Source organism: Monodelphis domestica, chromosome 3 (genome assembly GCF_027887165.1).
Source record: "Monodelphis domestica isolate mMonDom1 chromosome 3, mMonDom1.pri, whole genome shotgun sequence".
NCBI lineage: Eukaryota > Metazoa > Chordata > Mammalia > Didelphimorphia > Didelphidae > Monodelphis > Monodelphis domestica.
The window spans coordinates 153355398-153371940 of NC_077229.1; the positions used below are offsets into that span (position 1 = coordinate 153355398).

Here is a 16543-nt window from a genome sequence, read left to right on the forward strand (position 1 = left end):
ATTATACATATATATATATATATACATATAATTATGCATTATTAGAAAAAAATTCATCTACTAAAGATCTTTGATAAGTCATTAGTAGTTATTCTTCATGATTAGCTATGCTGATAGATCTACTTCTTTTCTATACCTCTGATAGAAAAGAGCCTCCAGGAGCAAAAGTTTAAATGAGTTAAGGGATGAAGGGTCAAATAAATTCTTAACACTGGATTTTAGAGGAATTACTACTTGTGTAGATAATTTCTATTTTAAGTACTTAAGATAGGATGCCTACAGTTCAGTTTTTTGCAAATTATCTTACCAAATAAAGTATGTTAATTTCAATCATATTTGCTTAGGAAAAATAATGAGGAAATGAATTATAAATAAAATTCTAGACTATGTGTTATGTATCTAGACATCAGCAGGCTATTGGAGATAGAGTATTGGCTATGGAATATGTACCAAGTGACATTCATGCCTTGTATGACTATGCACAAGTCATTTATCTGTGCCTCCATTTCGTCATTTATAAAATGGAGGTGATAAATATGTAGTATTGTATTACTGAAGTATGTAAGGGGGGAAAGGGATTATTATATAAAAAGGTTGGATTGGATTATATTTAAAATAGGGTTTCCAGGAAATTAATTTATTCCAAAAGAGATTTATTTACAATTTATTTACAAAATATAGAAAGAGTGAAATGAGAAAATCAGAGAGAGAATAGGGAAAGATATCTAGCCTAAGCACTAAGTAATTTACTCCTGTCCTCTGGCTCAACCTGGGCAGTGAGAGTTAGTCCTTAAGCCTTGGCAAAGCTGAGGACCTGGGGAAGTCTCTCTTGAGGCTAGTCTCTTCAGAAAATTCAATATGAAAGGAGTCAGCCTTTCATTCACCATGTCTTGGGTCCAGTGAGCAGATTCTCCACCAGCATCCACTTCAAAGAAAGAAAGAAAGAACTGCCAGTAGAACTGCATTCAGGAGGTTGTCACTCCCTTTTCAAGACACTTTCTTTTGTGCCTTCTCCTAATTCTATGTCTACCAATCACAGTTGAAGCCCTGCTTTAGGACTGCCCAGGAGGCAGTCTGTCAATTCTGATTCCTCATCCACTACTGCACAGGGGGGTCACAAACCTCCCCCACTCAAGTGTGAATGGGTTGTTTATATCTTTAGTGATTAAATCTAAAAAAAATCTAAAAAACTCAACTTTAAGGAGGGTGTTTACACTTTTGGTGATTAAATCTAGAAATAGGCAGGGGTTATAATTTAGTCTTCACAATCAGGGGAGAGTTAATTATTTTCATTTTCACTATCAGGAAAGAGTTAAATTTAATCTTCACAAGTACCTACTCTACAGGGTTGTTATAAGGTTCAAGGAAAATAAGGTTCATGAAAATCACTTTGCAAGATTTAAGCCATAAAATGTCAATTCCTTATTTCCTAGAATTTAGCTGTTCTGGCTAATTTAAAAAAAAAGTGTTATTTGGAAACTAAGAAAACCCATGAAAAAATTTTCAGTCACTTGGTATATAGAACTATTGTCATTTGATTTACTTTTCCTATGAGTTATAAATTGTCCAGTTTGATTGTTACAAAGCTCTGAAAGTAGGTACCTTATAATGCTCTTAAAATGTGTATGTTGCCAATTGAATACTTCCTAAATATGAATATGAATAAGAATTCACAAAAATAGAAGTCCTGCAGGTCATTGTATCCTCTCAACTTATTTCTTCACATAAGAATGTGGACCAAGTAGAAAGTAAATTATATCATTTCAACTGATCAGCTCATCTTATCAAAACCTAACAATCTAAAATCATGCTTAATTCTAGGTGATGTGACTGGTTCCTGTGGAGATCCAGGCATTCCTGGTCATGGATCCAGACAGGAGAGTAACTTTAGGACCAAGAGTATTGTCCGCTTCTCTTGTGAAACTGGTTATATCCTTCATGGTTCAGAAGAAAGGACATGTTTAGCCAATGGAAGCTGGACTGGAAGACAACCTGAATGTAAAGGTAAATTTCAGTTAAAGAAAAATCTCTATCAATGTTTCATAATTTATAAATATACAAAAGTCTATGTGAATAGAGTTAAGGAAATAGTTTTTTCCCTGTTACTGAAAGGAATGAATTTTGCAATGTCCTTTACACAAAATATCTTGCAATGAACATTTATTCAATATACATATTTATTATAAGTACTTTGTATTTTTCTTTGTGTTTATTCTGGACATATTGCACTATTCTACAGCATATCTATGCTTCCATTTCTGCCATTAAAAAGTAAGTTGCTTGGGGGTATGGATTGTTTCATTCTTCACATTAACATCCAAAATACCTGGCATAAAATGCCAGTTAGATAGTATGCCCTTAATAAATGCTTGTCAATTGATTGATTAATCTTTTGTGTATAGAGCATAGTTCTAGGTGCCAGGGGAAATAGAAATGTTAGATATGAAACCATTACTCTCCTCATTGAACATATAGTCTACAAAAGAATAAGAAAATGAAATTAATTGATGAACTATAAGAAATTACAGTATGTGATGTGTTCTAGAGATATACCAGACAAAATACTGCATAAATCTAGAGGGCAAAGTCAATTGCTGACCAAAGAGGATCAAGGATAGAATGATTCCCAAAGAAGGAGTTTTATAGAAGTAGTAGAAAGTACCAGAAAGGGCAAATAGGTAGTTCAGTGAATAGATAGTCAGGTCTAGAGATGAGAGGTCCTGGGTTCAAATCTGACCTCAGATGCCTTGTAAACCTGGGCACATCACTTTATCCCAGTTATCTAGCTCTTACCACTCTTTTGTCTTGGAACCAATAATTAGTGTAAATTCTTAGATATAATATTTTTGTTTCTGTTTTTGTTTTTTAAAGTCAACAGAAAAGAGAGACATATCAAGCAAAGGAATAACTTAAGCTAAGACATTTTGAACTTGGACAGTAAGGAATCCCTGAAGATTTGTCAGCAGAGCCTAATATGATCATATCTTTGTATAAGAAAAGCTATTCTGGCAGCAGTATAAAAGATAGAGTTTAGAGAGAGAATAAAGGATGATGTATGTATAAGGAGGATCTTACAACAGATCAGTTAAATTTTGGAGGTGACCTGCACTAGCATGATGACCAGGACACTAAGGAGAAGGGCATAGATTTGAGAGATATTTTAGCAGCTGAGTTGAAGACAGTGACAACTAAGGAGAGTTGTTGATCAATAGTTAAGTCCCCAGATGTTCCCAGGAGGAGTCTGCCACTGAAAGTCACCACAAAATAGGTCCTCAGGAGCTACTTGCCAGAACTTAGAACCTGACTTCCAGCAAGTATGGAAAGCAAGAATTACTGGGTAGGGGGCAGCTGGGTAACTCAGTAGATTGAGATCTAGGCCTAGGGAGGGGAGGTCTTAGGTTCAAATCCCTCAGACACTTCCTAACTGTGTAACCCTGGGAAAGTCACTTAACCCCCATTGCCTAGCCTTTATCGCTCTTCTGCCTTAGAACCAATATATAATATTTATTCTAAGGTGGAAGGTAAGGGTTATTAAAAAAAAAAAGGATTACTGGGTGACAAGATTAGAACATACAAATTGGTCTTTTCTGCCATGACCAAGTTGTTGTTTAGTTGTTTCAGTTCCATTGACTCTTTGTGACCTACCATGGCAAAGTAGCTTCTATCAAGTCAATGTAGAGACTTGACTATTTCTTGAATCTCCAGGCTATCAGGGAGAGTTAAATGGTCCTTTAAATATTAAAGAATGGTTGCCAAAGGAAAATAAAAATGCATCTAAAGAGACTGAGAAAAATTCTGACCAATATTGGGAATTAAAAAAGAACACAGAGAAGAAAGGGAGAAAGGATCACAGAATACATATAGTTAAATAATATATGATGTTCTCTCTTTAGAGGGCAGAAGGGAGCTGAATCTTGTGAGGAGATATCTGCTTTTCTTTCAAAGAATGATCATGTGGATTCATAAGTGCCATCTAGAGAAAGATCTCATTCAGTAACAGTCAGAGGAAGAAATGAGTATTAATAGTTAGTGCCTCCCTGCAGAGCCAGCTGACTGTTGCAATGGCTTTCACAATAGAAGTTCTATACTCTCTCAGACCTATATCCAGGACATAATCAAAGACCTCACAAAACTTGTCAAAATGATGACTACTACTAGCTTCTGGGCATTCAGGGAACTGAGTGAGAGAAGAGGGGAATAATATACCCGGAAAGTATCTGGGAACCATGCTAAGGATTATGAAATCCTGGACAAGAAACTGACCTTAAGGGCAGATAGGAGCTTTTCATCAGTTCTGCCACCAAAAGGCATAACAGACAAAAAATGATCAGCTGGTTAAGAAGATGGTGTCTGATAAAAGGATTTGTATTTCTGGACTACAGTTTAAAATATAGGAATGATGAGCTCTTGGTAGGTGGCAGAGTATACCAGTGAAGAATAATAAAACTCTCTGTCTCTGGAAACAGCTTCAATTTATTAATTCCAGGGTTAGTTTCCTAGGAAGGGAAAGAAGAAAAGGGGAAATTTATAAAAGGTAAAAACATGATGAAACGATTTAAAAAAACAGCAAAAACCTAAAAATATTAAAGGAATATAACATCCTCAGGTAAATCATGGACAGTTCTGCTACAGTGCCTACATTTAAGGAAACATGGCCCTTGTATGATTATGAGACCATTGTATCTATGTTGTTGCTTATGATGTATATTAGAAAGACAAGAATCCTGATTAATGGAGTGACATAGAAGAAAGGAGAAGCCAAGTTTGAGACAAATGATATGAGATACAGGGCCTGAAATTTCAGTGGCAGATGAAAGAGCTCCTGAGATTCACAGATATGAAGGGAAAGCTCATCTCAGTGTAATCCTTGATTCCCAGTTCCTGCACCCCTAAAGACTTCAAGGAGTCTTTCTCTTGGGAGAAATCATTCTCTCCTTGATTGGACTATGATTTCATCTTTATCCCAGGTCAAAGAGCTGCCTCCCCCTTGTGTATACCATTGTTTAAAATAATTTTTATGACCTCCAATTTCTGTTTTAGTGTTTGCTATGATAAATGTTTGTTTGATACCTATACTTGTCTTTTGCATAATGAGCTTTTGGTATGAGATTTAAACTGGCTAAGAATTAGCTTTTATCCATACCTTTGAAATGACCAGTGAAAGTGGATTTTATACCCTGGACCCCAAAATAGAGGTTAATGAGGTTAGCTTTAATTTTTGGCAAATTCTGGAACATATTATTGCAGAGAATCAATATGGTTACATCAAAAACAAGTGATAGCAAATAGCATCATCCAAAGAAGCTAATGTTTTGGTATATAAATTGAGAAGTATTCCAGGACTCTGGATAAAATATTGCCTATTGTATACTACTGTATTCAAATAATATCTAGAGTATTGGTTAACTTGTCAAAGAAAAAAATATTTCTACTATACTTGGAGTTATAGGCACAAGCCTACCAAAAACAATTTTTAGTAATTTTTAACATTAATCAAATTTCAAGCATTGCTCTGCTTGAGAGATAGATATATCAATCCTGACCCAATTCTCTACTGCCTTTTGTCAAAGATAAAACCAAGCAAGTATACTCTGATAAACCAATGGGCAAACAACCCTGCAGCAAAGATGTTCATTTCCATTGAGAGAGAGATGTCACACACATGGAGAGAGCCAAACTGTGGGAGGAGGAGGCTACATCTTTTTATTCTGTTTTGAGGTCTCTGTGATTGAGCAATGTGGGAAAACTTCTCTGTCAATCATTTGGAATGTAAATCAGAATGTGACTACAATAAGATAGTGGGATTCAGAGTATTGTTCAGGGTACTCTGATCTTTTCTTGTGGTAGGGAACATAGCAAAGTAATTTCCAAGACTTACACCGCTACTTATCAGATTGATCCTGATGTTACAAAGTAATTCTAAATATCACAAAGCCATTAGAAATGTAACTGTTGAAACTTTACACAAATCTCTTCCCTACATTTTTAAAGTAGCATTTATAGGATTTCTTAAGAAGGACAATGTCACAATATAAAGAATCATAATTAATAAATATAAATAATTTGACCAAATACATAAAATCTAATAACAATATAAATAGCAAATTAAATTTAATACAGGATAAGGCCAAGGTTAATGTTTTACTACATCAATCTAAAACAATAATAATTTAATCTTGGAAAATCATTCCATAACCACTTACCTCTGATCAGACTTCCCAGAAGATTACTTTCTCTTAGGTAGTTATCCTAATCCTTTCAAGGGGAAAAGGAAAGGTACCTTTGTTCTAAAAATTGTATTATCCTTAATCCAATTTCATGAGCCTTGGCTTTTTTTTTTTAACCTTTTACCTACTTTTCTAACATAATGAAGTTAGGCCTAAAATAAAAGGGTGAAAAAAGTTTAGTGGAGGACTTCTTTGTTCCCTATAGTGTTCCTTTCTTTTACTATAAGTCTGGAAAGAACTTAAAAGTAAACTAGGTAGCACAGTAGATACCAGCTGGACTTGGAACCTAGCATATCTAAGTTCAAATACTGCTTAAACACTTAATAGTATGTGACCCTGGACAAATCACTTAACCTCTGTTCTGCCTCAGTTTACTTATCTTAGATATGGAAACAATCAAAGCACTTCCTAGCCTTTTGTAAAGATAGAATGAGATAATATAAATTTAGAAAACATTGCAAACTTTAAGGTGCTAGACAATATGACAAGAAAAAAAACTTCTCTATACTAAAACCTTTTCTAATTTAGATTTGACTCTTACAGAGAATAGTACTTTCCCTTTCACTAAAGGTCTCTAAGCAAAGACTACTAAACAGAACAGATTCTCATTCACATATGGCTTACACTCTTGTTCAGTAGTTTTTCAATCTTGACTGACTCTTCATGACTCCATTTGGGATTTTCTTGGTACAAACACTGGAGTAGTATGGCATTTCATTCTCCAGTTCATTTTACAGATGAGAAATTGAGATAAACAGGGGTAAGTGACTTGCCCAGGGTCATGCAGCTAATAAATTAATCTGATGCCAGTTTTTAATTTGGGGGAAATGATTTTTCCAGATTACAGATTCTGGATTCTATCTACTGTGCCACCAATCTGCCCCTATAAAAAGGTAACACTGTAAAGATCCTGTGATGACTTTGGCAATATCTAGAAACTGACTCTGAAATATGAAATATGAGGGAGAATATTCAAAGCTAATCTCAGTGCCTCCACAGACATAGAAGCCTAAGGAAATGGTAGTCAGGAAGAGGAGAAGGAATAATATCAGTTTTTGGCTATGGAGTCTTGAGAAAATATCCTGTAAGATATCAGAGGCATAGGTCTGAAACTCAAAAAAGACCTATCTGCATACAGGTTATAATTTAAGGAGAGATCCTTGGAAAGAAGACTTACATTAAGAGTTTTGGCAGCTGAAGAATCTGCAACAAAAACAGAGAAAAAGGAAATAACGACATAGGAGATAAAAACTAATGAATGAAGAAGTATAAGAAAAACTAATTGTCTGGTTGGAAAGAGTGATTAACTTTTTTTTTTAATTTAGAGAAATCCAAGAGGATGAGGAATGAAAAGGTATTATTATTCTTGCCTTATAAAGAATATATATATATATATATATATATATATATATATTTAACCCTTACCTCCTGTCTTGGAATCAATATTGTGTATTGGTTCCAAGGCAGAAGAATGGTAAGGGCTAGGCAATGGGGGTTAAATGGCTTTCCCAGGGTCACACAGCTAGGAAGTGTCTGAGGCCAGATTTGAACCCAGGACCTCCCATCTCTGGGCTTGGCTCTCAATCCACTGAGCTACCCATCTACCTCCATAAAGAATATTTTTTAATAAAGAAGTTGTAATGATTTTTGCCCTGGAATTACTGAATGCCAAATCTGTTATATTCTATCCTCTCCCTCAGGATTCCCCAGTATCCTAAGGAGGTTTGGGAATGGTATCTCTCATCCCCATCCATTTTTTGGGACCAAGTACTTCAGTTCCATTTAACTACTTAAAACTTAGAATAAAGTTTTCAGAATATTAAATTCAAATGTATAGCAAGAAAATACATACAAATCATGTCACCACCCTCATTCAATAAACTCCCATAGTTCCCTATCACTTTTAGTATCAGCTGCAAAATTTTCTGGCATTCAAAGCCCTTCATCACATGGATCCCTTCTACCTTTCCAGTCTCCTAATACCCTACTTGGCTTCATATATTCTTCTGTTCAGTGACACTAGATTCCTTATTTTTCCTCCCACATGACTTTCTGTCCCCTAATTATGGGCATTTTTACTGCCTACCCCCCCATTCCTGGAATTTTGTCCTTCCTCATTTCTACCTTGCTTGCCTTTTTGACTTCTTTCAAGTATGAGCTAAAATCTCAACTTCCAAAAGAAATCATGCCCTAATTCCCTTTAATGTTCTGTTGATTCTCTCCAATTTATCCTGTATATAGCTTATTTGAATATAGGTTTTTGGGATTTTGTATCCTCCATTAAACTGTGAACTAATTCAATGCGTACAGACTGTCTTTTTCCTTTCCTTGAATTCGAAGTGTTTAGAACAGTATCTGGTAAGTTGTAGGTACTTAATAAATGTCTAAATGAATTAATTTATACATGAAAAAGCTTAATAAACTGTCTTGAATGACTGACATATTAACTCCATATCCTGGAGAGGATAATTCCCTCCTATTATAATATTCATTGGGAAAGATAGGAAATTGAAAAAACAGGGGATAAGGAAGGTTTGTAGCAGGGGATGGAGGAGTTGAAGGGAGAGAGGGAATATGGCTGCCGGTGAAGAAAAGGAGAGAGATGCCCCCTGCCAAGTGGCTGTTTTGACTAAAATGGGGTGTCTAAGAAATGAGCCACTTATAATAGCCTGAGGGGATGTCTTCTCACTGGATTGCTGCTGAAATTGCCCAGAGCAGGCTAAACATGGACCCTCCTGAGGAACAAGCCTTTCCCCAGAATTTGGTCACCCAGAAGGGGTCCGATAGGGACCATTTGTAATTGGATGACTGAACTGAGGTCCAGCTCCCTCTATGCCCCAGAAAAGATAGTCCACTCATCTGACTGTGATATTCAAATAAGATAAATTTTAATAACCAGTTTGGATTGAAGAGGGATCAGGGAAAAGGGAAGAGGGAGGTCTCTAAATAAGGTTGGAATCTTTCTTAGGCTGGTGGAAAGTTTCTCTTATTCCTGTCTACACTATGTCTGTGCTAATTTTCTTAATTTCAAAATAATAGCAATAGACAGCAAGCAACGAGAAAAGTTTTGACCTTCAGATCTAATTGGGCCGGTATCTTCGGGCTGAACAAAATATCAGCACCACTCTCCAGAGACAGTGAAGAACAACCTCCTCACACTCCCCATGGTTCTTGTCATGAGACCAACTTCCACTCCCAGTTGCCCCTTCACCTACCAACTGTCAGTCTTGACAATTTCCTCTCTCTCTACTATTCTCACTGTTGCTTATTCCAACACAGTGGCAGAAAGTTCAGAAATTGTTCTTGTTTTCTTTCCACACTACACTATCCCAAACTCCAAAGAGGTTTGGGAATTAGGTTCACAGCTTAACTCAATTCCTTAATAACATTAACCCATATAAGTTACAAGTCCAATAACCTGCTGAGTCTAATATCTTAAGACTTGGACTTCTTAAGCTTCCAGTTGGACCAAAGGCAGCATCTGGCCTGAAACTCTGGACTCCAGTATCACTAGAGCTCAACTTCCTGTCAACTTCTAAATTCCAAAAACTGAAAATAACAAATATAGCAAGACTAAAATGCCAAACACATTTTTTAGAATTGTGTAAACTAAATAGAGAAAGAGTTGACCTTCAGGTTTTTCCCTGGTTTATTACATAGAATCCCTATGTGTGAGATAAAAATTGATGACAAGTGCCCCATTCAACTGTGAATGAGCACAAGTACCCAACTCACTCATATTAACAAAATCAGTCAGAAGGTAGGAATAAAAAGAGGCAGTTGTTAGTTTCCTTCATGAAAGAGATTACTTCAGTGATGGGTTAAGAAATGCCAATTGAATAGGCAACAAACAGGCAACATATACAGGTTCCCAAATAAAGCTTCTCCCTGCCTTCCCTGGCAGGCCCCCACACAGGGCCCTGACCTATAATCCAAAACACCTGGGACTGAGTTGTAGATTCTTCCTACCCAGTTCAAGTGAGGTAAGGGGAGCACAGAGTTGTTCATTGCCCTTTCTGTCTTTCATCAGTCTCCCTTCCAGTCTAATCCAGAGTCTTCAATGAACAAAGGGTAGCAAACTAGCCTTTGTAAGCTAAATGTTCATTCTGAGAATAGGCCATTCAATTCTGTCTCAAATACCTGCAGTTGGAGATTAAGTTCCTTGCATGTGGAAACAGTAGGAGAGAGAGAGAAAGAGAGAGAGAGAAAACAAGAATGTCATGCTTAGATAGTTTTGAAAGTAAATAAGTTCCAACTATGCAGCCATTGTAAGAGGTTCTTTCAATCTCATGTTAGGGCAATACAGAAACATCTAAGTCTGTACCAGTCTTCTTTTTTTTCTCTCAAAAGCAGGTATCTAGCATCTCCCACATTACTGCCTCCATCTAAGGTGTTCTGTGTATGTGTCAAAGCCCAATTACATGGTGAAGATAAAAGGTTAACTGCAATGGTTTGAACTGAAAATTGGTAGTAGGGAAGTGGAAACACTGAATATAAACATCTTTGAGAAATTTGGCAGTTAAGGAAAGGATAGGAATGGGCCATTATTGAGGTAGAAGGGTCAATAAAAGTCTTTTGAAAATATTCAGGAAATTGGTACATGTTTGTAGCAATACTAGGAGTCAGAGGAAGAGGTTTAAGGTACATGGGAGTCTGGGAATCTAGTTCTAATGGGAGCTAGAGCCCATAAGAACGCTTTGAATAGGTGGGTGGTGTGGGTGGGTGGGTGGGGGTGGAGACAGGCAACTAGTTAGCACTGTGGATATTGTGCCAGGCTTGGAGTCAGGAGGACCTGAATTAAAAATATGCCCTCAGATACTTCCTAACTGGGACCCTGGACAAATCACTTAACCCCACTTGCCCAGCCCTTACTGATCTTCTGTCTAAGAATCAATACTAAGCATTAGTTCTACCACAGAAAGGCAAGGGTTTAAAAATAAACAAAAAGAAATAACCTGTTGAATGTACCATGTCAGAGTTGAAAGGAACCTTAATAATCAACTAGATCAATATGGAAGATAATGGGCCCAAGAGCACAATCTTTTTGAGAAATAGAAAAATATTTTCTATGATTAGAAGGAATGAGATAACCTATAATATTGAGAAGTTTTGAGAAATACGAGAGAACAGGTAAAGAAATTCACATCAGATGGCTTCACACTTTAAATTTTTAATGGGGCCAGAGGTTAAAAATTGGTGGCAGGAGGAGAAAAGAAAACATTTAGAACAATCACAGTTTAAAATGAAGGCGATAAGTATGAATCTTCCTGACTTTAGGCTTACTAGGCTTAGGTGTCTACTATACCACCAAGCATTCAAGATAATTTCCCTAATCTTTCTAATTTGGCAAAGTTACCTAATTAGGATCCTTCCTTTAGAGCTTTGTATCATTCTGTGACCTAGATGACAGATAGAAGCTTTGATGCACTAGTATGTTTTCCAACTTGATGAAATTAGAAAGTTTGTTTCTTTGTTTGCAGGGAGTAACTTTCAGGGCACTAGACATATGCCCTAGAGACTTGTTGAGAGAAACAATAATGATCTCATTTGATTTGTCACCAGTGATCTATTTCCTGACTCCCTCCTTATTTCTTGATATTTTCTTTTCTGAAAACTGTTTAGCAACTAGCAACCTTAAACAGTTTTTGTTTTAATACACATTCATTATGTTTCTCCTCCTCATCTACAATTAAATAACCACACAAGCATTAAAATAAAATTCTTAGCAAAAATGCATGGTTCAGCAAAACAAATTCCCAGATTGGCCTTGTCCAAAAGGGTGTGCCTTACTCTGCATTTTTAGCTTATCACTTCTGGTAGGAAAAAGGTGTAATGCTCTATCATTAAACCTCAGGGCATAGTGGTGGTTTATCATTGCACTGATCAGAGTTCCAATGAGCAACTAAGGATTCTGGGAAATGGACAGTTCCAGGCCCATGGGTTACCTCAGGGGTAAAATTCAGAATCCAAAATATCCTCTCACCATATCCCATTTGCTAGTAACCCAAAGAGCCTGACTCCAAAGAGATCAAATTCTTTGGCTTGTTTCTTTCTTTCTTTTTTTTTAAACATTTATCTTCTGTCTTAGTATCAGTTCTAGGATAGAATAACAGCAGAACTGAGCACTCATGGTTAAGTGACTTGCCCAAGGACACACAGTTACACAGTGTCTGAAGTCAGGTTTGAATCCAGTTTTGTAATTCTATTCACAGTGCTACCTTACTGCTCCTCTTTAGCTTGTTATTGCCAGAATAAAACTATAGGAAATTTTCTACAATAAATTTGAGTATGATTCATGTCTAGGATTTCTTTAAATATGAATAACAGGATCCCCACACACTTAGTGTACAATATAGATATTATACAATGTATATAATATGGGAATTGTCATGCAAGCACTCTGTACAATAGTTTCAGGTATGGAACTTTAAAAAAATTCTTTCACCAGAAAAAATACAGAAAAGGAAAAAGAATGAACAAAGAGAAGCAACATAACATACTCAAATAGCAATGCAGAAAGGGTATTTTTACATTCATCATAATACTCCATGTTCTGAGCAATTTACAGCAATTATTTTGGATGGTCCCAAGGTCTAAGACTCTTGTTCCTCTCAAATGTCTTTAGTCTTCCAGCCTCTGGGTAACGATCCCTTTAGTGGCTCTCCTCCCTTCTGACAAACAATCTGTTAAGGAAATATCTTTTTGGGTAAATGGATACTCACTTCAGAACTCAGAAATCCTCATTCAGTATTAACTTCAATATAGTTAGAAAGAAATTAAATCATGACATAAAGGGAACTAAAGAACTTAACTTCTTCATTGCTATTGCAAGGACATACTTAGACTGATGCAAAGTCTGATGCAAAGCAAATTGTCTCTCTATAAATAGAGTCCAAATGATCAGAGTAGTATCATCGATGACTCTTAGGGCAAAAGTGGTACTCACCACAATATTGGATGTCAACCTTTTAATCACTAGCCACAATAGTTAACTAGAAATTAACCAATTTGAAAACAGCTTTTCTATAGCAAAGATGTTTATTTTCCATGAAGAGAAAGAATTCAAAGAAAATACATGGGGGCTGGGGAGTGGGACAGAGAGTTCTAAAACCTTTTTATAATGTTTCAAGGAAGAGAGCAGGAAGTCTTTGTGGTAGTGTAATGTGAGAAATTTCTGCCTAGTACACAGTACAGAAAATGTATTGTCAATCCTTTGGAATGTCCTGAGGATGGGATTCATAATATAAAGGGAAAACAGGGATATGCTGACCTTTTGTTGTGGTCAGGAATATTGCAAAGTAATTTCTAAAGCATGGTCACCTTATCAGATTGATCCCAATATTCAGAATCAATTAGAGAAGGAACAAAAGCCATTTGAAACTGGTTAAACCTTGACATAGATGAGCAAGTTGTCTATTAACTCCAAATTAATTCCCCTCACTAATGAATTCCAAACCAATATTTTCTGACTTTATGAGAGGATATAGGTCCCTAATAGAAAAGTGGGATCCATTCAAGAAGGGAATAAATTAAATTGATTTTTTTATGGACCACATTTTCTTCTTGTTTTAATCAGTAAAACTAAGATTTTTCTATTCTCAACATGACTTGTTATCATGAATGTTTGCACAGAAACTAGGAACAATTTTGCCTTCATTTGGTAAAAGGCACACAGTATATGTTACCTGGAACCAAGTTATTTATAGCCCCATATTTTTGTAATAATTGAAATTCTCAAGAAGCAGTATCTTTTAATTTAAATTAATTTGTTAATTGATCAGTCAAGACATCCTAAACCAGCATTGGCAGACATTTTCGAGTTTGCGAACCCAAACTATAACTTCAAACTGCTTCTGAGACTCCCTGCAGTATCCCAGAGAGCAGAGGGAAGAAGTGCTAACTTTGGGTGATTGGACAGAGGGGTGGGGCATGAAAAAAAAATGTCCTCAGTTGCTGGGAAGAAGGGGAACTAGCAGCTCCCCTTTGCTGCCCGGCATGCAAGTCAATACTTTGCCAACACTGTCCTAAACTTTCTCCACAATCCAGCAGGGTGAAAAAAGAGATCAAAAAAGGTCAAACCCCTCTCAGGCAGGTAGATCTATATCCCTTGTGAGCTCACCACTTAGTTTCTCCCCTCAATAGCCCAAGAAATATATGATTGACGACTGAGAAGGTGGACTTAGAAACCTAAACTTCCCCTGCATTACCTCATCACATGAAGAAGCTGGACTTTTTCCTTAGGAAGAAAATGCCAAAACATTCAGACAGTGAGGTCCAACATGAATTGTTGACTTCCCTTAATCTTCCCTGAATGGGTCAGGGAATTCACCATGGTTGTCTACCTATCCTTTAATCCTTTTTTTCCTTAACAGAAGAAGTAAGATCCCAATTTTTTTCATAGCCTATAAGGATGTATCAGCTTAAAATCAGACTACTTCTATCTGACCCTGAGTGGGGGATAAGGAGAAAAATGATACCACAATATTCCAATTCAATATTAATTTTCCAGGGGAAATAATAAGAGGAGCAAAATTAGCTAGAGATAAGATTTGATGAACTAGTTCAAAGTTTATTCAAGTCTGTTTAAACTTAGAGTAGAGTATAAGATTTCTGGACCACTGGGTAAAATTAATATCATCTATTATAGATTAAAAAACAAAACAAAACAACAACACCAGTGAATATCAGGAGAAAAGATAGCCCTGAGTTTAGAATTAACTATTTGGTCATTTTCCATGTTGTATATCTTTTTCACTTCTGGATTCCTTCCTGTGAAGGAATTATTTAAATTGCCATTTATGAAATGTTCAATTCTTCTAATTGTTATTTAGGCATAATTTTGCAGGGTATATTATTTGGGGACTACAACTGATCAAATATCATAGTCCAGTTTTTCTTTTTATTTCTTGTAATAACAAAGTTCGAGTACTATTATGCTGTTTTGATTGATTCTCCTTAGAATTTTAAGGAACATTTTTTTCCTTGCTACATGCATAATTTATTCTTTCACATCATAATTCTGAAATATGATTATGCTGTTTCTTAGTAACATGTACTTGGAGTAACTTCCTCTTTTAATTCTCACCACCCCACCCACCCACTGTCAAGGAACTTACTCCAAAAGATGTTGCCTAAAATTTGCTATATCCATTTGGGTTTCGGGAACAATGGATATCATTGACTGTCTCTTCATGTAGAGGGAAATTGTATGATGAATTACCAGGAATGAATGGCCTGATGAATTGATCCTTAAATTTTGTTTCTTTTAGAATGTCTTTGCCCTTTTATTGGCATTGTTAGGAATTCCACATTTGTGGACTTATTACTTGTTTTATTGTAATATTGGGGGTGGGGTGGAAAATGCCCCTATCGAACCTCTAATCTTGACACCTCAGAATTCTTATCTTAAAATATTTTTTTAAAAGTTGTACTAAAAAAATACTCTCATTTATCATGATATGGCAGTGGCTTTGGGTTTCTGGAGTCAATCACAGCAAAGGACAAATTATCACAGGACTTTTTAAATTGGGCCTCTTTCAAGCCTGGTGATAAGACAGGCTTGGAACAGGCTCAACAAGGTTTAAAAGAGAACAGAGAAATTTTGGTTCTGTTTTTACTTTATCAATTCTGAAAGATAATCAATTGTGTGTATCAAAAGCAATGACATAGATCTTTGCGGTATTAGCATATTGATGGATATGATAGTTCCATGGAATATAATATAGGCCTCAAGTTTAATGAAGTGAAAGAATCTTAGAAATTCTTAAGAAAATGCAAATGTACCATACTATATAATATTATGAGTTATTATGCTAAAAAATGACAAAAGTCAACTAAAACATGGAGAATGTACCATTTCTTTAAACATAGGGGATAACAGGAAAATAGAAATAAGAAATAGGGGCATGAGGCTGACAAGATGGCATAAATAGAAGAAGAAAGCCATAATATTAGAATGCTAATTGTAGTGGGGAATGGGAAAATGGAGGAACAGGAATGGGAAAGAGATTTGGCATAGCAATACAGAGTTTTTGATTTAGGTAGTGAACACCAAGACAAAATGAAGAGAGAACGGTATAATGTCAAGATTGTAGCAGGAAATAAAGGCAAATTGTGTCTAGAAGAGAAAAGGAGGAAAGGAAGTTTGGTACACAGGTAGGAAATAATTGGCACAGTCTGGCAATTATTGGTTAGCAGAGGTCTAGTAGTTAAGTGGTACGTCACAAGGATTCTGCCAAAGAAGCTGTGTTGAAGGGCTCTAATTTTTGGCGAGGCAATAACAACTAGAGGATCAGGAAAGGCTACATGTCTGAGCT

The 16543-nt window shown here is 36.1% G+C and overlaps 1 protein-coding gene across 7 annotated transcripts in view; it reads left to right on the plus strand.

Annotated features, from left to right (window-relative positions):
• Positions 1-16543, plus strand: part of CSMD3 (CUB and Sushi multiple domains 3) — a 1668414-nt gene that overhangs the window by 1566476 nt on the left and 85395 nt on the right. For all 7 annotated transcript variants that reach the window (XM_016431868.2, XM_056823169.1, XM_056823168.1 and 4 more), the window contains one exon: positions 1822-2004. In XM_016431868.2, the coding sequence (XP_016287354.2) occupies positions 1822-2004 (183 nt within the window). The remainder of the gene's footprint in view (positions 1-1821; positions 2005-16543) is intronic.